Source organism: Prionailurus viverrinus, chromosome A2 (assembly GCF_022837055.1).
Source record: "Prionailurus viverrinus isolate Anna chromosome A2, UM_Priviv_1.0, whole genome shotgun sequence".
NCBI lineage: Eukaryota > Metazoa > Chordata > Mammalia > Carnivora > Felidae > Prionailurus > Prionailurus viverrinus.
Window position 1 is genome coordinate 1,366,119 of NC_062562.1, and position 10,331 is coordinate 1,376,449.

Below are 10,331 nucleotides of genomic sequence, written 5' to 3' on the forward strand. Positions count from 1 at the left end.
CCCACGAGTCCAGTGATGGATGACGGAGAAACTCGATGCGGTCCATGCACACGCTGCAGTATCGTCCAGCCTTAAAAAGTTAAGACGTCCCGGGGCGTCTGGGTGGCTCAGGCGGTTGAGCGTCTGACTCTCGATTTCAGCTCCGGTCGCGATCTCGTGGTTCGTGGGCTCGGCCTTGGGATACTCTCCTCCCCTCTCTATCCCTCTCCTGCTCACTGTCTCTCTCTCAATAAATACATAAGCTTTTTTAAAGAGTTAGGATATCTTGCCACCTGCCACCACGTGGACGGACCCGGAGGCCACTGTGCGCGGTGACGGGAGCCGGACACAGAAGGACGCGTCCCGCGTGACCCCACGCACAGGGGGTCCCCAGAGGAGTCCCGTCCACAGAGACAGAGAGCGGATGGTGGGAGCCAGGGGTGGGGCAGGGGGCGGGGAGTCCGTGCTTCCTGGGGACAGGGTCTCGGGTCTGGGGAGATGGAAAGTTCTGGAGGCGGATGGCAGGGCGGCCGCACGACCGTGTGAACGCGCCTGACGCCATCGAGCTGTGCGCTTAGAGACAGTGAAGATGATACGTGTTATGCTATGATTCGTATCACAATTAGCATCACAATTAACCCCACCGTCCACGAAATCCCCGTTATCCACGAAAGCGAACCACAGTCTGCTCTCCTCTGTGTCTCTGACTCCTGGATGTTACTGCTCGATGTGCTTCCGTCCCTCCCGCCACCGCCACCCCCACCGTGGCTCCGGCCAGGAGAGGCCTCTGCAGGTTGGCTCCCGGGTCCTCGGACACGTCCCCACGCGCCCCGAAGAGTTCTCAGCCGGGCACAGACAGCCGCCGTTAGCTCCTCCCGCGCTCGCCCAGCCCCAACCCTGCACCCGGCCATTTCTCCAAGGAGCCCTGCTGCTGCTTTTTCATGAGAAGTGATATTCCGGGACCACAACCTGACCACAAAGTGAGGCAACAAGTTGCGGAACGAGGACAGTGAACCCCCGTGAACCCTTTCTCTATAGGTCAGGGGCTCACCAACGACCTGTGCTGAGCCTGTTTTGGCAAAGGGAGTTGTACGGGCACGTGGCCAGTCCATTTACATATTGTCCCTGCCCATTTCTTTAAAAAAATTTTTTTTTCAACGTTTATTTATTTTTGGGACAGAGAGAGACAGAGCATGAACGGGGGAGGGGCAGAGAGAGAGGGAGACACAGAATCGGAAACAGGCTCCAGGCTCCGAGCCGTCAGCCCAGAGCCCGACGCGGGGCTCGAACTCACGGACCGCGAGATCGTGACCTGAGCCGAAGTCGGACGCTCAGCCGACGGAGCCCCCCCCCCCCCCCCCCCCCGCCCCAGGCGCCCCCCCTCAGAGTTGAGTCATTGTGACAGAGACTGGCCCACAAAGCTGAAAATAGTTACTATTTGGCCCCTCGCAGAAAAAGTCGAACTCCCAGAGCTGGATCCGCCCTTGGTTAACCTCTTGCTTGGGGTCTCTCCATGCACGTTGTCTAAGAACACATGATACGTTCGACAGAAAATCTTTTCCTCCATTTTCCCAACTGGTTTGGGAGTGAGTCGGACACATCACGAACCTTTCCTCCAAAACGCCACGCGTTGTCAATGAACGGACCCCTCTTGTGGTCTAAGCCGAGGGCGATGGTCAAGTTTGGGGAAGGCGGCAGTGAGAGAATGATGTCAGTTGATAGGCAGCCCGAGTGAAAATCGCGTCGGTTGTCCCCGGACTGTCCTTCACAGCACCTTTCCCCCACACTGGCATCCCGGGTCTGGGACTCCCTCACTGCCCTTAATTCCACGAATCCTGGATCGCTTGTCATCCACAACAGCGCAGGCTTCTCTTTCTTTGTCTCACAACCTTTCGTGACCGCGACTCTTTGGAAAGTGTACGGGTCAGTCATTCTGTGGGACGTGCCTCAGGGCGAGTCTGTCTGCTGGCACACGCCCCCGGCGGGAATATCCGAGCAGTGACCGGTCCCCGTCACCTGGGTGATGCCTGGGTGGCTCGGTCGGTTAAGTGTCCGACTTCGGCTCAGGTCACGATCTCACGGTCCGTGAGTTCGAGCCCCGCATCGGGCTCTGTGCCGATGGCTCAGAGCCTGGAGCTTGCTTCTGATTCTGTGTCTCCCTCTCTCTCTCTCTCTCTGCCCCTTCCCTGCTCATGCTCTGTCTCCGTGTCTCAAAAATGAATAAATGTTAAAAAAAAAAAAAAGAAAAGAAGAAAAAGTGATCCGTGGGAAGATACTTTGAGATTATGCAAATGCCCTGCTCCCAGTGATCCCACGCAGTCACTTAACTCCCAGTGTCGACTCTTGCCTGGGCCAGTTATTGCTGGAGAGGTCACAAAGAGATGACTGTTCTGACTCCGTTATCGGGGGGACGTCTATCGGTGGAGCTGCAGGATATGGAAAGAGTCTTTTTTTTTTTCTTTCCCCTAATTGGTTTTATTGGGATCAACCGCACTTGAACATAAAATTGACCACCTTAACCACTTCCAATGCCCAGTTCAGTGGCGTTAAACCATCCCCAATGCTGTGCAGCCGCCCATCTCTTGTGAAACTGAACTCTGTCCCCATCGAACACTGGCTGTCCCCTCCCCGCCCCCCTGGCGCCCAACCACTACTTTGAGTCTCTCTCAATTTTAAGGTCACTCAGTACCGATGCCCAGATCGCTCCAGGCTTGGCCAGCAGCCGCCCTGTCAGGCTGGCCCCTGTGTCTCTGACAGGTCCCCGTCCTGACTTCCTGGCACACCATGAACTTCCAGGGTCGCGTGGCACTCTCCCTGCCCCACTCCCGGAATCAGCCATTTCTCCCAGGAGCCCTGCAGGCGATATTCAAAAGCCAAGATCTGATCTAAGGGCTAGATGTAACTGTTGTTATTGGCTGGTCTCAGTGGACAGAGTTATGAAATAGATTTTTGTCTAAATCATCACGGGCCCGGGGCGCCAGGGTGGCTCAGTAGGTTAAGCATCCGACTCTTGGTTTCGGCTCAGGTCATGATCTCACTGTTCGTGAGTTCAAGCCCCACATTGGGCTCTGTGCTGATGGTGTGGAGGCTGCTTGGGATTCTCTCTCTCTGTCTCGCTCAAGATAAAGAAACTTAAAAGAAATGAAATAAAGTAAATCGTCACGGTCCTCGCTGATACTTTCCCTCCAGGCCTGTTTCGTGTGCTCTCCTATCCATGTTGACGTCTTATATGCTCCTCTGTGAACACCTGCTGCTTCTTTTTTTTTTTTTTTTTTAATGTTTATTCTTGAGACAGAGACAGAGCGTGAACAGGGGAGGGGCAGAGAGAGAGGGAGACACAGAATGTGAAACAGGCTCCAGGCTCTGAGCCATCAGCCCAGAGCCCGACGCGGGGCTCGAACTCACGGACCGTGAGATCGTGACCTGAGCCGAAGTCGGACGCTCAACCGACTGAGCCACCCGGGCGCCCCAAGACCTGCTTCTTACTAACATCAGTACCCTCGCTACTTTGCTCAGTCCCATAATACACATGAGACTTTCAGAATGACTACACCCTGCCAGTCCTGAAAACAAATGTACTAAACAACATCTTTTTTTTTTTTTTTGGTCAGTTCCTTTTGTCTTTAGAAAGAGTGCGGTGCCCAAAGGTTGCACGGGCTGGTTCTCCTCTATTTCTGGGCGGTCATGGTTTTCATCTGAAACACAGTTCGTTTCACCTGTTTTCTGCTTCCGATCCGCATCCTGGAGCTTTTCCCCCCGCACCCTTGTTGAGTTAATTTCATTGTAAACTACGGCACGTATTCTCAGAGCTTGAAAACTACGAGGAATGCTCATAGGGTGTCAGTCCCACCGCTGTCCATTTATTTCAACTCTACCCGCCCCCCTGCCCCCCGCAGGGAACCAATTTCACGGGTTCCTGGTTTATCTGTCCCGTGTGGCTTTTGCAAAAGCGAGCAGATCGGGGTCTTATTTCCCCTTCTTTGCTTTGCAGAAGGTAGCACCCTACGTGTAGCCTTTTGTATCCCCCGCCCCCACCCCCTTAACCATACTCCTGGAGGCCACGCCCATCCACTCACTCCCCGTTCACAGCCGTGTGGCACTCCAGGCTACGTGCAGCGTCGCTCACCGGCCTCTCTCCTGGGCGCAGACGTCGGGGCTGCTTCTAATATTTTGCATTTACCAACAACAATGAATAACCATTTGCATGCATACTTTGGGCAGGTTTCTAGAGGGGGGATGGCTCTTTTGTAGCATGGGGATAATCATGAGATTAAATAAGGTATGGTGTGCATAGGGCCTTCCACTAGGCGGCAGGTAATTCGTGGCAGAAGGTCATCGTTGGATAGCTTGGCCTTGTGAGTCAAACTCTGCTCTCTCATAACATTTACTTTGGTCCTGAATTTGCTCTCTGAGACCGGGGTCCGAGTTGCAGCTGGAGTGGGGCTTAGGCGGAGGCCTGGCTCATCTAGCATTGGGGCTCAGCTTGAGATCAGAGTTCAGTTCTGGGCCAGGTGTCAGCCAGAGTCAGGGTTGTGGTCAGTCTATGGTCACCCACTCAGCCAAGGTCAGGGTTCAGCCAGGGATCAGGGATCAGTCTAGGATTAGGGCTGAGCCTGGGCTCAGGGCTCAGTCCAGGATCAGGGCTCAGTCTGGGATCAGGGCTCGGTCCAAGGTCAGGGTTAAGCCCATGATCATGGCTGAGCCTGGGCTCAGGGCTCAATTGGGCTTTAGGGCTGAGCCTGAGATCAGGGCTCAGTCCGGGATCAGGGCTGAGACTTGGATCAGGGCTCGGTCTAGGATCAGGGCTCAGGGCAGGATTAGGGCTCAGTCCAGGATCAGGGCTCAGTGCAGGATCAGGGACCATTTCAAGGTCCCGGCTCAGCATCAGGACACACAGCGTGTCTCTCTGTGAATGTGCCTGAGTTCGGTGGTTCCCTGTGAAGTTGAGGCTGAGGCTCAGTGCTCAGCTCTTCGGGGGTGCTCCCTGGCATATCCCCCTGCCCCAGCCTCACACCCCCACTGCCTGGGCAGCCCTTGTTCCCACAACCTCCTCCTCAGACCTGTTTCTGCTTGGTCCCCTCCAGTGAGAAGATGCTCCTGAGTCCCCAGGCAGCACCTCTGTCTGCGGCTCCCGGTACCTGCCCTGCTCCCAGGGCTGAACACTGAACAAAGGGAAGGGGTGCAGGCTCGTCCGCCCTCGGCCCCAGTCTCGTGACCGCCGAGTCTTATGGGGATGTTGGCGCCCCTCGTAGCTACGCCTCCCCGACTCGGATTCCCCAGGACCGGCTGGACTCGTGCCCCACCCCCTGCCCCTCCCCCACCTGGTGCGCATGCTCAGTCCTCAGCATCTCCAGGTGAGTCGGCCTGAGTGGGTCAGGATAGACATGAGGGGGTGAGCTCCCACTTTTCCTATGAGCCCCGCCCCTCCCCATCCAGGGGTGAGGGGAGCAGCCCCAGCTCAGGCACAGGAGAGGCAATCCCGAGGGTCCTGGCCGAGACCTACGCGTGCGCCTGTCTGGGTGTTTACCTCCCGCTGCGTGTTCTCCTGGGCGACTGGGGACGGCTGGCCTCAGTTTCCCCTTCTGTGGACAGCGTACCACAGGCCGGGCCTGGCTCTGTCATGGGAACAAAATGTGCCTATGCCTTCCACGAGGTATCTGGGGGTGCTCCCGTGTGCGCAGCCACTTAACACACTCATTAAGCACCTACTGTGTACCAGGCAGGCTTGGAGCGGTTGAGGAGCATGACGGGGTCCTGGAGGGGGTAGCTTGGCGGGGGGGGGGGCAGGGGAGCCGCCCAGCCCGGGAAAGGGGCCCATTTCCCCTCCCCTCTGGGGCCCTCGCCCCTCCCTGGGCTCTCGGGGGGGGGGGGGGGGGCGCACCACGGGGGGGGGGCACAGATAGGGTCTCGCGGCGGGGGGCAACCGCAGCACCCTCCCGGAGCCGGGGTGGGAGCCGACCGTTGGGATGCCCCTCCCTGTCCCCGGCCTCACCCGCGGCCTGGGGCGGGGGGTACCTCGAACATAACAGGAAATTTCAAATAACAGGAAACCGAGGCCCGGCGAGTGGCTCCACCCTGCCCCGGGGGTGAGCCACCCCGGGGCCTCAGTCCGTCCCAGGGGACCGCCATGAACGGCTCGGGGTCCCCGGCCGAGGCCCCCGAGTCCTGCCAGCAGCTGGCGGCCGGCGGGCACAGCCGGCTCATCGCCCTGCACTACAACCACTCGGGCCGGCTGGCGGGGCGCGGCGGGCCCGAGGAGGGCGGCCTGGGGGTCCTGCGGGGGCTCTTCGTGGCCGTGAGCTGCCTGGTGGTGCTGGAGAACCTGCTGGTGCTGCTGGCCATCGTGAGCCGCATGCGGTCCCGGCGCTGGGTGTACTACTGCCTGGTCAACATCACGCTCAGCGACCTGCTCACCGGCGCGGCCTACCTGGCCAACGTCCTGCTGTCGGGGGCCCGCACCTTCCTCCTGGCGCCCACCGAGTGGTTCCTGCGCGAGGGCCTGCTGTTCATGGCGCTGGCCGCCTCCACCTTCAGCCTGCTCTTCACGGCGGCCGAGCGCTTCGCCACCATGGTGCGGCCGGTGGCCAAGAGCGGGGCCGGCAAGACGGGCCGCGTCTACGGCTTCATCGGGCTGTGCTGGCTGCTGGCCGTCCTCCTGGGCCTGCTGCCGCTGCTCGGCTGGAACTGCGTGTGCTCCTTCCGGCGCTGCTCCAGCCTGCTCCCGCTCTACGCCAAGGAGTACATCCTCTTCTGCGTGGCGGTCTTCGCCTGCATCCTGGCCGCCATCATGGTGCTCTACGGGGCCATCTTCCGGGTGGTGCAGGCCAGCGGGCAGAAGGCCTCCCGGGTGCTGGCCCGCCGCAAGGCCCGCCGGCTGCTCAAGACGGTGCTCATGATCCTGGCGGCCTTCCTGGTGTGCTGGGGCCCGCTCTTCGGCCTGCTGCTGGCCGACGTCTTCAGCTCCAACGACTGGGCGCAGGAGTACCTGCGGGGCATGGACTGGATCCTGGCGCTGGCCGTGCTCAACTCCGCGGTCAACCCCCTCATCTACTCCTTCCGCAGCCGCGAGGTGTGCCAGGCCGTGCTGGGCTTTCTCTGCTGTGGGTGTCTCAGGCTGGGCCTGCGGGGGCCCGGGGACTGCCTGGCCAAGGCCGCCGAGGCCCACTCTGAGGCCTCCACCACGGACAGCTCGCTGAGGCCGAGGGACAGCTTTCGGGGCTCCCGGTCGCTCAGCTTTCGGATGCGAGAGCCCCTGTCCAGCATCTCCAGCGTGCGGAGCATCTGAGCCGGTGCCCGCGCGGGGTGCTTCTCCGGGCCCGCGGGACACCCGGGAGGGGTGGGCCGGAGGGGGGCGGGGGAGGGGGGTGCCGGGAGTGCGCAGGGAGCAGGGGGTCCTGACGGAGAGGCGGGAGCAGGGCGGCCAGCGGGGGTGCGTCCGGAGGCCCCGTGGTCGTCCCCACGGCGCCTGGGCCTGCTGATGCCGAGCAGGTGTCCCGTGGCCTCCCTGGAGGAGGTGACTGCTCACGGGGGCGGGGAGGGTCCCGGAGAGGGCATGAGCGTCTCTGCTGTGTATGCCCCCAGCTCCCGGGTGATTCTGGGGAGTCCCAGCCCCCCCTCCCCCCGCCGGCCTCGCGGGGGGGGGGGGGGGCTCCCGGGCTTCGAGGGGGCGGCTGTGGGGCTGATGTCCTGGCAACACGGAAGCTCAGTGATGGTTTGTCCCGGCCTCCCTCTCCTTCACGTGTGGGCAGAGGGACGACGGCGCGGGGCTGTGGGCCGGCCGGCGGCGTGCGAGGAGGTGTGCCCGCGGCCAGGGAGGGCCGTGGGGCTGTGTGGATCTGGGGTGTGGTTGTGAGGGCGAGCGGCAGGGTGTGGATGAGAGTGTGTGTGAGGGAGGGAGGCGGGCACAGACCGGGGCGTGCCGACAGTGTGGGCTGGCCTGTCTGCTCGTGCACAGACCCCTCCGTGTGTGTGTGTGTGTGTGTGTGTGTGTGTGCACGCGTGTGCAAGCATGAGAGCCTCTGGGGCTGCCAGGTGGGGCCCCTGCCCCTCCCGCTCACTTCCCCTTTCCCTGCCCCATCCCTCATCTTGGGCCCTCCCAGTCTCTTCCCCGCCTCTGGCCTCTGCCCCCTGTGGGGGCCCCATCTGGGGGCTAACCTGGCCCTCCCCACCTCAGAGAATTGCCCACTCCTCTAGAGTTCCCGTTATTTATTATTATTAGTTTTTAAAGTTTACTTCTCTCGTAGTTATGCAGCCCTAATAGCTTTCTCTTTTCCATCTTCTGACTTTTTTTTTTTAAAGTAGGCTCCACGCCCAGCATGGAACCTAACGGGGGGCTCGAACCCGTGACCCCGAGATCCAGACCTGCGCTGAGATCAAGGGCCGGATGTTCAACCGACCGAGCCACGCGGGCGCCCCTGGGGTTCCCTTTAGCACTAACTGCCTTGTCCTTCCCTCCTGTGACATGGGCCCATCACGGATGGGACCCTGGGAGGAGGCGCTCGCCAGGGCATGTGGTAGGAAGGCGCGGCCCATTCCGGGAGCCCCCGTGGCTGTTGAGCCCTTGGTAAGTGGTCAGCGCCACGGGCAACCGAACTCAGTTTGGCTTTGAACAGCCCGTGACACCCGCAGCCAGCACATTGGACAGCGCAGGGCTACGGCCCTCAACGCGGGCCACTTTCAACTGGCAGGAAGTTCCCTCTCGCTCCCTCCTTCCAGGCAAGCCCCTGCCTGCAAATCTTCCTGCCTCTGTCTTGCCACGTTCCTGGGGGCAGCACCTGCCTGCCGCGTGGGCACAGGACAGCTCTTCTCTGACCTCGGTTTCCCCTGTGCACGAGGAGGGGTGAGGCGACTGGAAACTTCGCCGCACTGCCCCGTGCGCCACGGCTAGCCGAGGGGCGGCTGTTTACAGTTAATGAAAATGAAATGAAATTTTGAAATTCACCTTCTCGGTGCCTCGGTCGGCTGGAGGTGCCGCGTCTCAGTGGCACAGCCTGAGGGGCTTTATAGACACTTGTTCCCTCGTGGTTCTGGAGGCTGGAAAGCTGCGACCAAGATGCCAGCGGGGCTGGAGCCTCTGGGGCTCCGAGGTGGAATCCGTACCATGCTCTCTCCTAGATTCTGGTGGTTGGCTGGAATCGTCCGTGTCCCCCCGGCCCGTGGAAGCGTCCTCCCGAGCTCTGCCTCCACGTGGCGCTCTCCCTGGGTGTCCGTGCCCAAATGCCTTCTTTCTCTAAGGACACCGAACGACCTCATTTTTAACGTGATCACCTCTGTAAAGACGCTGTCTCCAAACACAGTCTCATTCTGAGGACTCAGACGTGAGCTCTGAGGGGGACGCGGTTCAGCCCATAACGTCCGGTCGCGCCAGGCACGTTTTAAGCACTCCATAGTGACGTGTGGCTTGTGGCCACTGTCCGGGGTGGTGTAGACGCAGGACATTTCCATCATCACAGAGATTTCTGTTGCACAGAAACTCCAGGCATGTGTCCAGGTGCACAATAAACTGGGATATTCTTATATTTTTCCGACTCTTATTGTCACGTTTATGGGTGATGGCAGCAACCTGGCTGGCTGATGGCAGGGTCTTGGTGGAATCTGCGGTGAGTGGAGCCTGGGCCATCCACCTTGAACCTGCGAGCCCGTGCTCTGGGCCCGCGTGAGCCGGCCCCACTGCCCCTTCGGGTCTCAGCTTTAGGACCGCCTCCTCCAGGGACTCTGCCCTGATTTCCCCTCCTGCCTAGGTCGCCTCTCAGCTCCCACAGCTGCTTGCGCGTCCCACACTGACGGCGGCTGTGCCCGCTTCTGGTCACTCATCCGTCTCCTTCCCTGGACTGTCAGCTCTGGGGGGGGGGGGGGGGCGGAGACGGTGGCAGTGTCTGGGTCACTGGTGTGACCAGAGCTCCGAGAGAACTGGACCCGACAGCACGCCTCCCTCGGAGCCTCAGAAACCTCTTCCTCTCCCTCTTCCCCACCCCAGGCCTCCCCCCTGACTGTCCCCAAGAATCCTGACTTCTGCCGTCTGTAACCTGCTATCATTTTCCGGCCTAGAGGGCCCTCAGAAGCCCTCTAGGAGGCAAACGCCACCATCAGCCCCATTTTATAGATGGAGAAACTGAGGACCAGAGAGCTTAGGGGATGTACCCAAGGCCACACGCCTCAGAAGGGGCAGAGCTGGGGTGGCAGGCAGCTGGCGTCTCGATCCCTGCTTGTTAGGGATTACTTGAACCTCTCCATCTCCCAGGCGGGAAAACTATGGCTCAGGGGAGGAGGCGGCGTGAGCCGCTCCAGGGCCCGGGCCTCGTCACCCGAGCCAAGTTCAGGCCCCTTTCTCCGGCTGTCTCTGGGTGAGTGTG

The 10,331-nt window shown here is 60.6% G+C and overlaps 1 protein-coding gene across 1 annotated transcript; it reads left to right on the plus strand.

The window, feature by feature from the left end:
* Positions 1-6,039: 6,039 nt before the first annotated feature.
* Positions 6,040-9,497, plus strand: S1PR4 (sphingosine-1-phosphate receptor 4). The gene has a single exon (XM_047850383.1). The coding sequence runs from the start codon at positions 6,107-6,109 to the stop codon at positions 7,262-7,264; it is 1,158 nt and encodes a 385-aa protein (XP_047706339.1). The 5' UTR covers positions 6,040-6,106; the 3' UTR covers positions 7,265-9,497.
* Positions 9,498-10,331: the final 834 nt, after the last annotated feature.

Coding starts and splice junctions, on each gene's coding strand:
- S1PR4 (XM_047850383.1), top strand. CDS start 6,107: ATGAACGGCTCGGGGTCCCCGGCCGAGGCCCCCGAGTCCTGCCAGCAG.